Source organism: Meriones unguiculatus, chromosome 10 (genome assembly GCF_030254825.1).
Source record: "Meriones unguiculatus strain TT.TT164.6M chromosome 10, Bangor_MerUng_6.1, whole genome shotgun sequence".
In the NCBI taxonomy this organism is placed as follows: Eukaryota; Metazoa; Chordata; class Mammalia; order Rodentia; family Muridae; genus Meriones; species Meriones unguiculatus.
In genome coordinates, this window is record NC_083358.1 from 9,535,643 (window position 1) to 9,552,001 (window position 16,359).

Here is a 16,359-nt window from a genome sequence, read left to right on the forward strand (position 1 = left end):
AGGGACTGGGAGCAAAAAGGTAGTCATGTCTTGATTATCCGTGTAACCAGGACTTGGAAGGATGTACAGTATAGGGAGATAGATAATGTGGCATATGGTTCCGTGGCATTCCTCTCACGGCTTTGCAAAAAACAACAAACAAACAAACAAACAAACAAAATTCTGAAACCAGTCTACACAGGCATTCAGAATGAAAGCAGCAGCCAGGGAGCAAAGAGTGACCTTCCGAAAAGGCCTGTTTAGGTTTTCAGTCACAGCCTGATTCTCTCAGAGAACTGCCTTTGTTTATAGCTTTCTATCTTCAAAGGAAAGAAGCCTTAAACCATCCTCAGTAGAAGCCCAATCTGCCTGACATGAGGAAGGATTTGGTTGAAGGTGCATACGTTTCGTCAAAGGATTTGTTGCCAAAAGGTAGAGTTGGAGGTGGTGGCTGATTTCCATAAAAAGCTGGGAGCCAGGCGGGGCTACATACACGGGGATAGCACAGCACCCCATCTTTAGATCACAGGCCTTAGCTTTTGGGATTGACACGGAGGAAAAGAACAATCGGGGAAACACCGCCTCTTCCCTCTGGACTGTGAGGGGCTGGGACAATGGCTGGGACCACTTTGGAGTGTAGGAGGAGCTCAGAGCTGCCCAGTGATCGAAGAGGGTGCTTTCCCAAAAGCAGGGTCAAGCCAGCGAGTCTCTTTGGCACTGAGCAGTCCCAGAAGTCCTGTACTCTCCCCCATGGAGCCCCTGCTCCTGCCACTGGCTGTGTCTTCCAGTCTGAAGAGCCTAGAAATTGTCAAGAACTTTAAGGTCACATCTTTGTGTTCCTATGATTTCTTTTTCTGCCTACATTTAGATTCAGATCTGCTACTGAGTAAAATTTTGAAAATGATTTTTTTTTTTTTTTTTGAGAATTGATATTTCTCTGCCTGGTAGAGGAAAGAAAAAAAGGACAGTTTGCGAAATTTGTTTTCTGCTTTAAAAAGCAGCAGCTGTTGCACCCTCCGATGATCATGCACACAAAATTTGCCATTCCATTTGCTACTTCTGGTCTTATTTTGAAAACACAATTCCACAAGTAATAGTGTCAGTGCCTGTTAAGGGCCCCAAGGGGATGTGGGAATTCTTGCTATGTGTGTGTGCGTGCTTGCATACGGAGAACAGAGGTCACTGTGAGGTGGCTTCTTCTATCACTCTTTCCCTCATTTTTGAGGCATGGTCTCTCACCGAGCCTGGAGCTCACAGTTCAGCTGGACCATCTGCCAGTGAGGTCCAGAGAGCTTCTATCTCTGCCTCCCCCGTGCGGGGATTCCAGGCACCTACTATTCCATCAGCTTTTTGAATGGGGGATTGAACTCAGATCCCCACCCTTTTGTGGCATACACTTTACCAGCTATCTCCCCAGATCCTTACCATTATTTTTAATGTAGCACCTCTAAAGATTCCAGGCAAAAGGGAAAGAGGTACAGCTTCACAGGAGGGGCCCAAACGATATCAACTGTAATATGATAAAACCCGTGACCGGATGTCTATACAGTATCTCGAGACTAGACTTGGCTCTGTTTGAGCAAGTGAGGGGTTCACACAGCACCCAAGGGAGGCCAGGGAGGAGTTCTAATACTAGCATCTGTCACAAGTCACACCAGGGCCCGGGCCCACAGCTAGGTTGGAGGAGCTGGTGAGCTAGACCATGAGATTCGATTGTCTCACACGCCACGCTGAGAAAGATGTCATCGATGTGCAATCTCCGCCTCTTCTTAGCTTCAGAGTCTCCAGCCGAAGGGTGACCACCTGTGGTCTGTTCGTACACACTGACCTCACATCAGAGCCTCTGCCCCCTGGCCCCTCAGCTTCAAGGGGTTTATCCCTGAGCTGCCATTACGCATGAAGAAAACTTCCCTCCTGAACAGATCCTTTATAAACAAGCAAGGAAACAGCACCGCAGGATGGCAGAACAGGTCCGAGGCACCTGTCTGAGGTTGTCTTAGGAGCATGCTCACTGTTGGACTTGAACTTTCTCCCTGCCATTTCTCCCTGTACATTTGATGCAAACCTAGCTCCCGGCAGGCAGGTCCCTCCACCAAGCTTCCCTGAGAGTTCCAGGCCAGGAGTGATCTGCAAGATTGGTCGCAGTCTATGCTCATCCTCAGTTGCCCCCAGTGATTGATTTATAGTGACCGTAAAAGGTGGCAGAGTGGACGTGCATGGGACAGTGTAGAAAATGTGCCTCTTCTCTGTTTATCGTATTCTAGCAGATAGTGAGGGCAGTGTCACCTCTCACAGTCCCACGTTCTTTTCGCTTCGAAGCCCCTGTGGCTGTTGGGAAAACCTAACAACGGGTCAGAACAGCACAGTTGGAGATCATTGCGGGCTTGAATACGAGGGATGCCAGTGAGCAGCTTCAGGACTATGGGGCTATGGGTCTCAGATCCCTAACATGAACAGGAGAAGCACCAGCTGCCTCAGGATATTCTTGTGAGGCCTGAGTCAGACAGTGCGCATAAAAATAAAATGGAAAATTATAATTTATAAGATTAGATATAAATGATAAATGTGAGGCATTTTACCCAGGCTTAACTCTGAAGATGAATATGCTTTCTGGCTCAGAAGCCTTTATATAAGAAGCATTATGCTGTTCCAATGATGTTCTTTTTGCCTCTAACATTCTATTCACAGGAAAAGATTTTTCAAGAGTGTCCTGACAGCACAAGACTTGTCCACTGACCTAAAACGTTCTTCAGGGGCTCTGCTCAACTCTGGATCCATATTTATTTCTCCACACTTCTTCATTTCCTTGCATCTCTCTCTAGTGTTCACTGACTAGCACAAGAGCAGAGGGGACACTGTAGATGTCGTCACTACAGAAACAGTAGGGAATGTGTCCAGCCGGAGCCTCAGCTCACCTCCTGGCTCTGTCACTTCTCCACAGAGACATCCATCCACTGAGTTACTGCCATAGCTATGAAGTGGACCAGCTCTGGGCACAGCGTAGCTGGGGGAGAGTGAAGAAATGACTTCTGAGTCCACACTCTGTGGGGGTGAACATTCAGTGACTGGCCCTGTTGTCCTTCTTTCAGAATATACAGTTGTTCTTACAGACTCCAAGAGCAACTGTGTCTAATGCTTTTTGCCACCAATAACTAGGGAACACTTTAAAAACGGATGCTCAAATTGGTGATAGGCCTGTTGTGGCTTGAATGAGAATGCTCGCATTAGGTTCTTGTGTTTGGAGACCTGGTTTCCAGCTGGCAGTGCTGCATGAGAAGGTAGTACAACCTGGAGGACTTGCTGGAAGACTAGGGGTGGTTTTATAATGCGCTCTACTTCCTGTTCTCTATCTATTTGCTTTCTGTGTGTGAACGAAATGTGGTCATTCTACTTTCTGACTGCTGGACTGGCCTCACCCTCCAGCTGCCATGCCTTCCCAAACCATGACAGGTACAGTCCCTCTGGAAACAGAAGCCAAATAAGCCCCTGTGTCCCCAGTGTCACTTCTGGTCATGTTATTTATTATGGGTAACTAGGACTTTAAACATTCAAAGACTTGGCATGAGAAGGACATTTTTAAGAAGTATCATTGATGCTCTTAGTGCTGATTGACTGCTGAAATGACGACATATTAGAAGCACGATGAGGCACAGACAGAGAGAAGTCAATATTGTATTGAAATCGACTCCACTTGGTTCTGTTCAGTGGGATGCTAAGAAAGACTTGAAGTGACAAATATGACTTTGAGGTTCTGGACTGGATTGTGTACAAACTGAGGTCTGCAGTTTTCCCAAGCTGAAAAAGAGGCCGGATACAGTTATCGCAACTTTCGGTATTTTTCCCCAAGCATTCCAATTAAAATTAATCTTCAGAATATAGTTTTTGTAGATTCTGATCCACAATGCAATCTGTTATCTACTTAAATTAATGAATCGAAGGATGCCTTTTTATCTATATTTGAATGCTATCCTGGAGCTAAGAGCCATAAACACAACAATTTAGGCATGTGTCAAAATGGAGCAGCCCAATACAGTGTTTAAGGCCCAATTCTTGGCTCTGTGTGATCATTTTTGAGCTATATATTTTCCCCAATTTGGGTGACAGTTAAATGGATACTAATTTTCCTAAATAGTAACTTCACACGCTCTTGCCGTGGAGGTAATTCGGAGGTGTTTGAAGTTATCTCACTTGTTAAATCGGTACCCATTAAGTTTCTACATCTTTAACTCATCATTTCTTTACAGTCACAGTAAATGCACATGCCGGTCCCTCTACGGGGATGTTTATAAACATTTTCTATGAAAGAGAAACTGAAGTAATTGACTAGCTCTACAGAAGCCATGTCATTCCCGGTCAGTGTGATGAGTGCTCGGGATAAGCTAATTCATTTCACTTAACCAACTACTTCCCTGTTAATAGCCTCTGCGTGGTGGTTTGCATGAGAAACAGCTCCTATAGTCTGGGGTATTTAAATACTTCCCAGATTCCCAGTAGGTGGCGATGTCTGAGGAGGTTTAGATGGCGCAGCCAGGCAGGTGGTGTGAACCTGCTTATGGTGGGTCTTCTCTGCTCATTGCTTGCTTTTGCGTGTGGGCACTCAGCTTCCTGCTTCTGCTGCTAGGCCTACTGTTTGCTTCCATGCACCCCTTGGTTGTGGTGCTTTATCCAAACAAAGAGAAAGCAATGGCTACGGCCTGAATGCTTTGTAGAAATCAAGTAAACCACCTGCTTACAGGTGTCATGGACATGAGCTGGTGGAAAGGGCCAAGACAGACAGGAAGTACATGGATGGCTCAGGATTGAAGAAGGTTAAAGTTTACCTAAGAAGCAACTGTGCGGAAGTATTATTGCCTGGAATGTGTGGCTAGGAAAGCTGGGGAGAGATGAAATAAATGCCAGTGCTTACTGGGTACAAGAGAGACCGAGAGCCATCTGCTGGGCACCTAGACTGAAATGAAGCCTTCTTAAGTGCCATGTGTCTTAACATGGCTTCCTTCTGTGCTTGGAATTAAGATACTCACCGTACAAATGACAAAACTGATGGATCTAGATGATGGCCCAGTACCATGTGAGAAAACTAGTTTGGTGCACATTTGAGGCGAGTCTAGGTTTTCCTGAATAATGTCCATAGTGTCCAGGCTATATGTCCCCAGACTGTGTGTGAGCAGTGACAGGGGGCCTTAGCCACTGCTTTGGTGTCTGTTACCCATGTTATCCTCATCCAATAGATCACCAAAGCTCTGAGAAGTCATAGATAGAAACACTATAATCCTTAAGAGGTTTTGGGGGGGGGAGGGGAGGGTTGGTAATAACTTTTATATTATTATTTAAAAATCAACAAACAAACTGTTTTTTTGCAAATGGCTCCTTCCCCAATTGCTTGTTTTTTTGTTTTTTTTTTTTTTTTCCTCTAGCTGTTTTGCAGGAGTTTGCGTTTCCATCCTTGGAGCTGGATCAGGAGCTAAACCATGCCATTTAAATCACATGCTTGCTGTAATGATGAACAATGAAGATAAATAAGCCTTGAATGCAACCTTTGCAGCTCCTGTAACCACTTATACGTTTCATTGTTACAGGAGTCTGAAAATGACAAAAGGGGGCAACAATTATGAATTTTATTTACATTTAATTTGAGGGACTTGATTTAAAAAGTCCAGGTTTTCTTTTTTTTTTTTTTTTGGCGGGGGCCAGTTTTATGTGTATTGACTTCCAGTAAAGAAGTATACATCATTTCTAATTAACTTTAAACATTGCTGAGTCTTTGGTATTTATTGAGTAGATGCAGAGAAATACAGCACCTCTTGTCTGGAAGTCCGGCCATTGCCTTATATACACCTACAGGCACCTAGCCATGGGGGTTGTCACTTAGAGCCTTCTGGGATACCAGATTGCCCTGTGATGTCAGAAGTGAGAGCCGTTCATCATGTTGGGCAAGCACAAGGATTCGTGTTCTCCATTTGCCTCCCTCCTTCACTGAGCATATGTTATGGACCTGGCTCTGCCAACCTAACCATAGGGAACAGTTGCCACTATCAGGGCTCTTAAACAGTTCAGCCACTGTTCTCAATGCTGTTCAGGTAACTCATTCTGCTGCCATGACACCCTCATGAGGCTGATGCTCTACTGAACCCATTTCGCAGCCAAGAAAACTAGAGCAGAGGGAGGCGCATTCTGTGTTGGGATTCCTGCCAAATTCAGCCAGTGTCGTTATTTTATTGCCAGTTTTGAGCTCAGGAACTCAGAACTGAGATGGACCAAGCACAAAGGAGGAGGTAGCTGACATTTATTGAAGAAGATGGAGGAAGGCTGTAAGTGAAGCATGGGGAAGGGGGATAGGAGCAGTGGGAGAACTAACCAGGCAGAGGGACCAGACCAGCGGAGAGGCATGCCTAGGAAAGGGCCATCAGTGGAGGGCCTGAAGAATCCATGTGTTAGGCAGATGAGCTAGCACTGGCCAACGAGCAGCTGAGAACGTATTGGAAGTGACAGAGTCTGGAGGGAGGTAGCCACTGGGAAGGAGTGGGGAGGCATGGTCCACCCACAGACACGCAGCAGTTTGCTATAAGGGGTGGCAAATTTCAGTGAAGGAGTGATATGAGAGAAAACCATCATTCCATTTATTCAGTTATCCAAAATAGACACACCAAGGTCTGACTGTTTGGCAGGCACTGGCTAGGTGCCAAGGAAAGAGCAAGGGTTGTACAGAAGGAAGAGAAGCAGGAGGGATAAGGGAGGGGAGGTAGGAGAAGAGTGAAAGAGGGAAGGGAAAAGGGATCATGAAGGGAGAAAGCAAGGTGGAAGGAGGCTGTGTTCTTGTAGCCCTCATAACATTTACAACTTCAGGACCGAGCAAGGCATTGCACTTGGAAACAAGGAAAACACATGACAAGTGGGGAGTCAGAAAGAAGAGTCACCCTGTCAGGAGGGAGGCTTCTGATGGGGGTGGGGTCCTTCCTCAGAGTAGGAGCAGGGGAGACTCTCAGAGGAGGTAACGTCTCAGAGGTGAGGCCGCTTGAAGGCAAGAAGGACTTGGATGGATAACAGTGACACCGCAGAAGCACCCGTGCTGTACTGGAAGGGCCTTTCAGAGATGCATCGTCTTCAGCATCTGCCTGAAGGGCAGGCGAGCAGATCAGGCGGAGACACCAAAACACTCGGATTTTTTTTTTTTTAATCTGGATTGTACAACCTAAAAGTAGGTGCTGTGGATCTGGGGTACAGTTTATGGGAAAGCAGATAGGGGTGGTTCCTGATGCACTGTGCATCCTCTCCCTTGGTCATGAGGACCTAGGCACCTGGACCAGTGCATTTATATTCAACAAGGTCTCAGAATCCAGGCTCCCAGATTCAAGAGGACCTAGGCATTCAATTCTCCAACCTTAAGTCAAAATACATTTCTGCAAGTTCCTTGGTGTTTCATCCTGATCTGACTCTGTCAGGTTCTCTGCATCCACCACAGTTGAAAGACTGCAGGTCATGAACTCGGAAATAAAATGAATGAAGAATAAATAAATAATAAACTAATAGTACTGGACTAACAGGCAGGCTGGGAAAGGATGAATCTCCTTTACATACAAGCAAATTCATCTCTTCATAAGGACTACAACACAGAGATTTTCCAGGCAACTATCTGAAGCTTGGTACAGAAGCAGAAACACACAAACATGTGTGATCAGATGCATATGCCTGCACTAATGAATGTGTATGGCAAGTGTACCCCCCCCCACACACTCACACACATCCACATATCTGCTGCTCTTCATCTCCCCTTGGTCAGGCAGTGAGAGATAGTTTAATGACAGGAAGGTAACAGTTTAGCTCAAGCTCACTTTGGTGATTCAGGTTCATCCCCACCTTCTACAGGGTAGCAAACTGGTTTCTGCATGGACGGTTAACCTCTCCACTCACATAACAGTAACTCACAGCCTGTCAAAAGGCTGAAGATTAAACTGTCTTCGCCAACTCAGCTCTAAGGTGAACTTACAATACCTCAGTTAAGTATTAGATTATAGGAAGACCACTGAAGATTCAGGAATAGCTTTATAATGAAAGCTACTAACAAGCAAAGTCTGGATGCATGTGACGTCACATAGCATGGGAAAGAAGAGAGATACAGCCTTCCATCAAAGAAGGGCTATGAGCCTCACAGCTGAACTGGGACTGTACTGGAATTTGTCTCTGAGAATCTTTATATTTTTTTAAGATATTGATTAAATATGCTCTTTATTAATTTCATGGATGGACTTCAAAATCTGGAAATATAAACTTAGAAGCTACAGCCTTTCCAGGTTGGGTCTCCTTGGGTGTCACACCTATCACCATGAGACACTGTCCTCTGCTTTCTCTGAACCACTTTCTCAGGCTCAGTCTTACCACCTCAGTTGGTAAATTCAGCATGAGGCTGTTCATCTGTCCTCTAGTGGTGCCAGGCAAACCCCATTGACTGCTCTACTGCTTGAGGTCATCTGCTATGCCCAGCGGAAAGACACGGAATCCATTCTTATCCCCATTTCATAGATAAAAGCAACTGGGTTGAGAGCACTGAGTAAGTGGTCCAGGTGGAAAAATCAGTAAGGACGGGAATGGATACGTGAACCTGGTCATTTCTACTCCAGAGAAAAAGTCATACCATCTCGGGTTGTCTCATATTAGCCAGCAACTCCTGGGAATCTCTATCAAGAAGTCTCAAGAGCCTCCACCTCAGTACAGACAGGCTTTACCAAATATCCTGCCCATTACTTCTGCCCAGCCCAGTCCCGTTTGTCTCCATCTTCCAGACCAGAAAACGTAGAATCATTAAATACACATGTTGGCTGTACTCTCCTTCAAGCCACACTTTGTATATCTAGTTTTCTCAATTGCTCCGATGCAGCTGTAAGCCACAGCCCCATGGGCAATGGCAGCACCTGCCTGGAGTAGTGCTCCTGCGTGTTTGGATTAGGGGAGCCAGCATTTCAATCTTCTTTCTGTCAATTTCAAGTTAGGGCTCTTGGCTGAGTTCTCATGTGTGCATATGGTTGGGGAATAACATGACCAACCTCCCAGGGAGAGTGTAAAGATGAGAAAAAAAATATCCATTAAAACATATGTTGAGGTTTACACCCTTTAAAAGGTTCCATGAAATAGATTCTTGAAAAGAATAGTGGCCATGATTTTAACCATTCATTCTCAGTGTCTGCTTGAGTAAGACTTCCTAAGCTTTTCACCCTGTTTGTTCCTCTCTCAAGAAGCTAAAAAGACCCCTGCTTCCTTTTACAGGAGTCTAAAATCCTTTCTGCTTGCCCACTTTTCCTGTAATTTGAACCTGATACTACTCCTGCAGCCTCCTCCAAATGCAGAATGCTGAGATGTCATGGTCTCAGATATGTGGGAAATACAGAGTGTGCCAGCCAACCTGAAGAGAAAACCTTGCCTCTGATAGCCATGGTTGCAACTCTCTCAGGTGAGTGACAAGATCAAACTCAAACTGGGGGGAGATGGAAGCAAGGTGCCAAGGGGAGAAATGCAAAGTACGAGTGAGGGTTCTCATAATATTCTTCTAATTTCAGCACTAGGAACAGCACTAGGAGTCAGAACAGTACTGACTAGGACCCTGTGATAATCCAGTCTAGATAATGCTTCCTGCTTTGCACCATCATCGTAGCCTCTGTGGAATGTGACCTTCATGTACTAGCTCAGTTCCTGACTGTGAGGACATGGATCCTCCACCCCAGGTCAGAGAAGAGGAGTCAGAGCTGAGCCTCAGCCCCACGATCTCCTTGCTGTGTATTGGGACAAGGAACAACATCACTGCATCTCACACTCCTCCCCATGAGGTGTGGATGAAGACAAGCTCCTCTCGTGCCATGCTGTGGGATGTACGGAGTGAAGGGGGCAGGGGAGGGCTGAGCTCCAAGCGCATTCCATAAGCATCAGCCCTGGTCATTACTGTGGCCCTAGGTAAATGCTAACAGTTGCTGCTGCATATATTGTCTCGTTTGATCCTCATGAAGACCCTGGGAGGTCCATTACCATCTCTTCTTTATGGATGATAAACTCAAACTGAATGGAGCCTTGGGAGGCACAGCAATTTACCCAAGGTCAAAGAGCTAAGGAAAAAAAAAACACCCTGTAGGCAATTAGTCACTTCCCTTAGGAGGTATGACCTCATGGTACATTCCTCACTCTCCAAAGGGACTGTCCTTCAAGGGACAGCTCAGGCCAGGACAGGGAAGTACCTAAAAGAGGCCAGAGGCATGGGCTAAGCAGCCAGAAAGATCTGATCAATAACATTGAGTCATTCAGTCTTCATAGATCCTTCTCAATAAGATGGGGATAGTAGACAGTGTCTCACACTTGATATATTACAAGAACTAACAATTATAATACATGAAAAGAGGGACCTGTTATACAAACAGCCCAGGGTTCTCGACCTCTTCTTCTCCAGAGGCATACAGTATCCCCCACTCTTACATCTGTTTAGTACTAAGCCATCCCTACATCCTTTCACTCCCCCTTCTGACAGAACGCCAGGTCAATCTGTGTACACTCGTGTTGTGAACATGAAATATCCCTCCCAGGTCCATATATTGAATACTCGGTCACCAGCTGGTGGTACTACTTTAGAATGTTCTGGGATTGTTAGGAAGTGGGGCCTGATTGGAGGAAGCAGGTCAGCAGGGCCATGCCTTTGAAGGGCCTGCCTTGTCCCCGGTCCTGTCCTCTCTGTCTGTACCCCATGCTCCATCTGCTGCCACAGACATGATGCTCTCACCTTACCACAGGCCCAAAATCAGTAGAGCCAACTGCAGTGACACCTCCGAAGCTATGACGCTAAGTTAATCTTCCCATGTTTACTCTGTTTTTACAGGTATTTCAACTATGGTACAGCTGGCCAAGTACCTGCCACGCAAGCAGGAGCACCTCAGATCAGATCTTCAGGTGCCATGTGAGTGGGTACATCAATGACCGTCCATAACCTCAGAGGCAGGAGGATCTCTGGAGCTCCCTGGCTAGCTGGTCTAGTTGAACTGGTAAGCTTCATGTTCATGGAGAGACCAGCCGGTCTCCAAAAATAAGATGGAGAGTGATGAATCTCTGTCCTCCGCATGTTCATGTGTGTCCCCACACATCTGTATGTATGTCTATATAAACACATAAATACATGCACACACACACACACACACACACACACACACACACACACACACACCCTATACGCAAAGGTTTGGAGCTCCAGCTTTCTTCAGGATTCTTTTGCTATCTATTTTGTTTTTCTTTTTCTCTTTTCCCTTTTGGGGTTTTTGCTATGGACACATCTGAGCATATTTAAACTTCATGAAATTATTAAGGCTCCCAGACACTCCTGTGTCGATGGGGCCTGGCCCACTGAATGCCATAGCAACAATCTCCCCCTGCCCCACTCCCACCCCCTGCTCTCCTCCACCCCCAGGTACTCTATAGGAGTGCACAATCTCAGCCAAGCTTGGCCCCTGTGCATTTAGACAGTGGCAAATGAGAACAGACCAGGGCTTGGAAGCACCCCACAGGGCCTCAAGAGACCTAAATGCCATAGCCAAATCTCTAGGCCATGAACCCCAGTCTCTTCATCCTTCAAAGGAGGCTTTTGTCCTGAGAGGTACCTGGAATCCTTCCTACCGTCTTTTGAGCAAACACTAAGGCATTCTTTACATACTATAAATATAAATCATTAATCATGGCAAACAATGCCTATTAGAACCATTTAGTTCCTTATGTAATCATCTCCTCTCTTGATCTTCACACCATTTACATTCTCCTAAGAAGCAATTTTGTTACCCAGTCTGGCAGTTCTGTTGCTTGAGTTATTTGCCAAGTTGCTCTATCACAAGTCAGTGAGATGCTGTGAAAGCAGCACCAGCTAGGAAGGAACAGGCTTGCCTTTGTGTCTGCATGAGTTTCCACACTGGTGACAGTCACCAATGTCCTACTATCTTTACAAAGGTCAGTGACACTGTTGTTTTGCTAGATAATGGGCATGCTGTCACACACCTTCTAAACATTTATGTTTACAGTTTAGTATAAATCTCTCAGCCTTTGGTCAGAAAAGCATCCTGTGTAGTGGGCATCCATCACCATACAGATTCCTAACTGGACATCCGCATCAACCCCAAACCAAAGGCTCAGGGGAACATGGTGAAAGAAGGGACAGAGAGAATGAGAGCCAGAGCATGGGAGGAAGGCCGTAAGATGATGGTTTCTGGCTATGGCATGGCCTCGTGCTCCAGAACCCACTGCAGCTGTGATTTCCCTGCACAAGACCGAGCCTGGCAACATTCCATCATGGATGGGGGAGTCGCTGTTCTTCAGTGACTTAGCTACTGTGACTGGCCCCTCATCCAGTAAATAACCCTAAAACCCAAGTCCATGCTCACATGGGCAACCCAGGCTAAACTCAGTGTATCATGAAAAAAAAAAAGACATGAAAATAGAAGAAGAACTCGCTGGAAAAAAAGCTCAGAAGAAATGAGGAGTAATAAGAGTAATAAGGGTAAATATTATCAAAATACTCCTTATACAGTGTGAAATTATTAAATAATAACTAAAGCATCACTGATGTGTGTGTGTGTGTGTGTGTGTGTGTGTGTGTGTACATGTGTTAAATCTCCCCTTATCTTTCAGACTCACAAACAGAAAAGAGAATCATGGGGTTTGTTCTCCTCAGACATGGTAAAGTCCATCCCTGGAAACATCTATACCTGATCAATTGACAGTTGCTCCTACAAATGCTGCATTGGGAGAGATACTCCGGTCCAGCAGGGGGCATCCAGCCATATCTGACGTGAACACGGTGGCAGAGTCAGTGCAGGGCCACTGGTGAGCCATCCAGCCTGTGCCACCCTCTAGTCTGCAGATAGAGAAGTTATATTGCTCTCCTGAGATTGATGAAGCCTGAACTCATTGCCGCTTGTGCTCTCTCAGCTTCCCAGCTGCGGCACTGTTCTCGCTCTACCACTGAACTGAACTGAAGACAAGACAGGGTTGTGAAGAGCACCAGATGGAGACTCATTAGGGTCATGGGCTTCTCAGAGAGAAGAACCAGGGCAGCAGGCAGGAGAAGAGGCTGTCCACGCCTAGCTGGGGGACATCACCACTGCTGCTGTCACTGTTCTGTGGGAGTCTGCCAGAGTGGTTTTTAAAACTTCTAATGAAGACACCAGAGTCAAAGCGTCCCTAGAGAAGGAAGAATTGGTTGTAGATTATAGTCAAAGCACTCTGCCTGACACAATCTTACATGTGACACCGATCAGTTTTACACATATGTGGGAGTGTCAGAGACTTCCATGCATGAGTACTTGGAAGGGAAGGAGTGCCAGTCCATGGTATACAACTCTATGAGCCAGTGTATTCCCAGCATGCTAAATCTCCACCCCTCTTTCTCTGACAATAGGATGTTCATTAATTTTTGAGAAGATACCATCTTTTACTCCTGCTCCAAGGGTTAGGCAGGTGGAGACATCTTCAGGAAAGGACATGCTACCAACCAGAATGTCACAAATAGTGCCTAGTTCAGGAATGCTCACGTGATATAATGAGAGCCAATGCGAGTCAATCACAAGCTTCGGTTGCTATCCCTCGGAAGAGATAGACTCAGGTGACATCATCCTGGAGAATGAGGTGGACTTGTCAGGGAACCTTTACACTGGGATACCCACAGAGCGGCGCCAATGAGCAAGATGGAATCAGAAGAGAGACACAAATCAGGGCTGATGCCCTTGTCTATGTACCAGTGCACAGCCATGCTTGGTGGAAAAGGAGGTCCCCAAATGCATCCATTACGGGAGCCACTGAATCCCACTGCCTTCTCTTTCACCGTTTATATTTGAGTTGGGCTTTTTGTCACTCATAGAAACGATAACAACAGTAGACTCCTGCCCAACATGATAGATGCTCATTTCCCATGCGATACTGAATCTAACATTGCTGTTGCAACTCATTCCAAGACATCATGTTACCTGCAAGGAGCCTTGGATGTCTTTTCCCCCGACAATCACGAGCTCCGCCATATCTTCAGCGTGAGGAGTCCGCGCATGGACGAACAGGGTCCTGCCCACTGCAGTTATGTTTCTGAGAGCGACTAGGGCGCCATTGCTGTTCACCTTGAAGTATGGGCTTGAGACCTCATAGTGCAGCTTCTCATTGCCCTTGCAGTCACTGAAGGTCACTAAGGAAAGAAAACAAAGAGCAGAAGGAAGGTGAGTAGGTTGAACAGCTTCATACTTGAGATGTCTGATCTCTTAGCCATGGATGGATGGCTGTACCATGATGCCACAGAGCTGCCCTCTACCCTGATCCAAGCCATTTGTTTCAGAGTCACATGGACTATAGTAGTGGAGTTTACACAATCAAGACACAACCTTGGGCTTGAGATGTAGCTCAGCTAGAAATCCAAAATGCTCTGTATTTGGTCTCCAGCAATGCACAAATGACTACCTTACAAGTTTGGGAGCACCCTGGACTACATGAGATCAGCTCAAAGAAGAAAATGCAAAAAGGTCCAGCCTTGATCAACTTTTAGTTTCTGGGTGACTGCTCAGCACTGTGGAGACTGAAGAACAGGGCAGGTCTTGTCCCTCAGGGTTGTGGATGAAGTAAGGGTCAGATATGAAAGAGTTTGTTTGAAGGATGTGGCCTGTTTTTGCAACGTGTGAGTCTTTGATCAGCACAGCAATGAACAGAAACATCAAAGATGGCATTGACAAGACAATATCCGAGCAGGAACTTGAAACTGAGTGGATCAGAGGATGAAGAATTATCCAGACATTCAAGCTAGTTCAGAGATATGACATGAATGTTCATGGAGGTACCAAAATAGAAAAAGGACACCAAGGGGCACTTATGGAGGGAAACTGGAAATGGTGTGAGGTACTGGCAAGTGGAAGAGCATTCTGAAAGTATCTTTTGGAAACAATCAGAAAAGCTAGTAACTGGGAGGCTTCCTGGAAGCTGTCTACTATCCTCCAGTGTGCACACTGGAATAGGTGTGCACACCAGCAATAGGTGTGCATTCTGGCTCTAGTGGAGAACAGGGATGGGAATCACACAAGAGCCATTTGAAGTCCCAGAGATCTCCATCATAGATGTGAGCTATAGAAAGTGGTTTAGAGATGAAGGAAGAAAAGCCAAGAAAATAAGTTAGCTTGCTGTAGTGTAAGGACATGTGGTGATGATAGAGATGGTGGTTTTGGGGGTGTGGGGCGTGGGGAGATGAGGTCATGATTTAGTTATGTGAAAAAAAAACAGAGATAGTAAGCCTTGGATGAGCCACCTGGTCTTGCACAGTGTCACCAGTGGTGGCTGATGACAGTGACCATGCTCTCCTCTAAGGTTCCTCTGTACCAGACCCATAATTTCACCATTCAGGCCCTCTCTATGTGGTCTATATCTGCTTGTCTCTCACCCTTCTACTCTCTGTTTTGAGGATCCTTGTAGATAAGCATGGAGTTGTACTATACTTATAGATTCTTAGACATAGGTTTTTATTTCTTGAAGACGTACTTTTCTTGATTTGTAAGTCTATCAGTATGTATGTCATATGAGGGCAAGTGCCAGTGGAGACCAGAAGAGGGCATTAGAGTTACAGTTAGATGTGAGTTTCCCAGTGTCAATGCCAGGAACTTCACTGAAGTGCCCTGGTGAGCAGCAAGTGCTCTTAACTGCTGAGCACTCTCTCTCTTTCCTCTCCCTCCTCTCTCTGTCTTCTCTCTCTCTCTCTCTCTCTCTCTCTCTCTCTCTCTCTCTCTCTCTCTCTCTCTCTCTCTCCAAACCCATAGGTATGTATTTTCTAAGATCCCAATGCATCGCCAAAACCCTGGATAAACGGATAAAACTGAATACTTAATATCCTTATTCCTATGCACACATATGCTTATAATGAAGTTTAATGTATGAAATTTTCACAGTAAGAGATTAACAACAATAACAAGTAATAAAAAGAGCAATTATAATACTATTCTGTAATAAAAGCTATGTGGAGAGAATCCAAATCACTATATTGATCCTAATCATGATATTATAGCCCAGTATTTGGCTATACTGGTTTTATTTATCCTACTAATGATAACCATTGGGTTCCTCTCTCTCTTTTCCCCAATTCTCCCTCTTTCCTCACTTACCCTCCTTTTCTCTCCTTCCATCTTGTGCATCCCTTTCTTCTCTCTCTTCCCTTCTTTTTTCTTTTTCTGTTTCTGTCTTACTATGTGTATGTGTGTTTCTCTTTGACTTTGTCAGTCTCGCCATGTCTCTGTCTCTGTCTTTATCTCTGTGGAGTTTTTTTGATTCTTCTTTTTTAATTTTAATTATTCATTTTACATCCTGGTATTAGCCCCCTCTCTCCTCTCCTCCTGATCCTGCCCTCCCGCC

The 16,359-nt window shown here is 45.5% G+C and overlaps 1 protein-coding gene across 1 annotated transcript in view; it reads right to left on the reverse strand.

The window, feature by feature from the left end:
* Positions 1 to 16,359, reverse strand: part of Cdh13 (cadherin 13) — a 969,722-nt gene that overhangs the window by 577,928 nt on the left and 375,435 nt on the right. Inside the window, exon 3 of the mRNA XM_060391900.1 lies at positions 13,953 to 14,161. Within this exon, the coding sequence (XP_060247883.1) occupies positions 13,953 to 14,161 (209 nt within the window). The remainder of the gene's footprint in view (positions 1 to 13,952; positions 14,162 to 16,359) is intronic.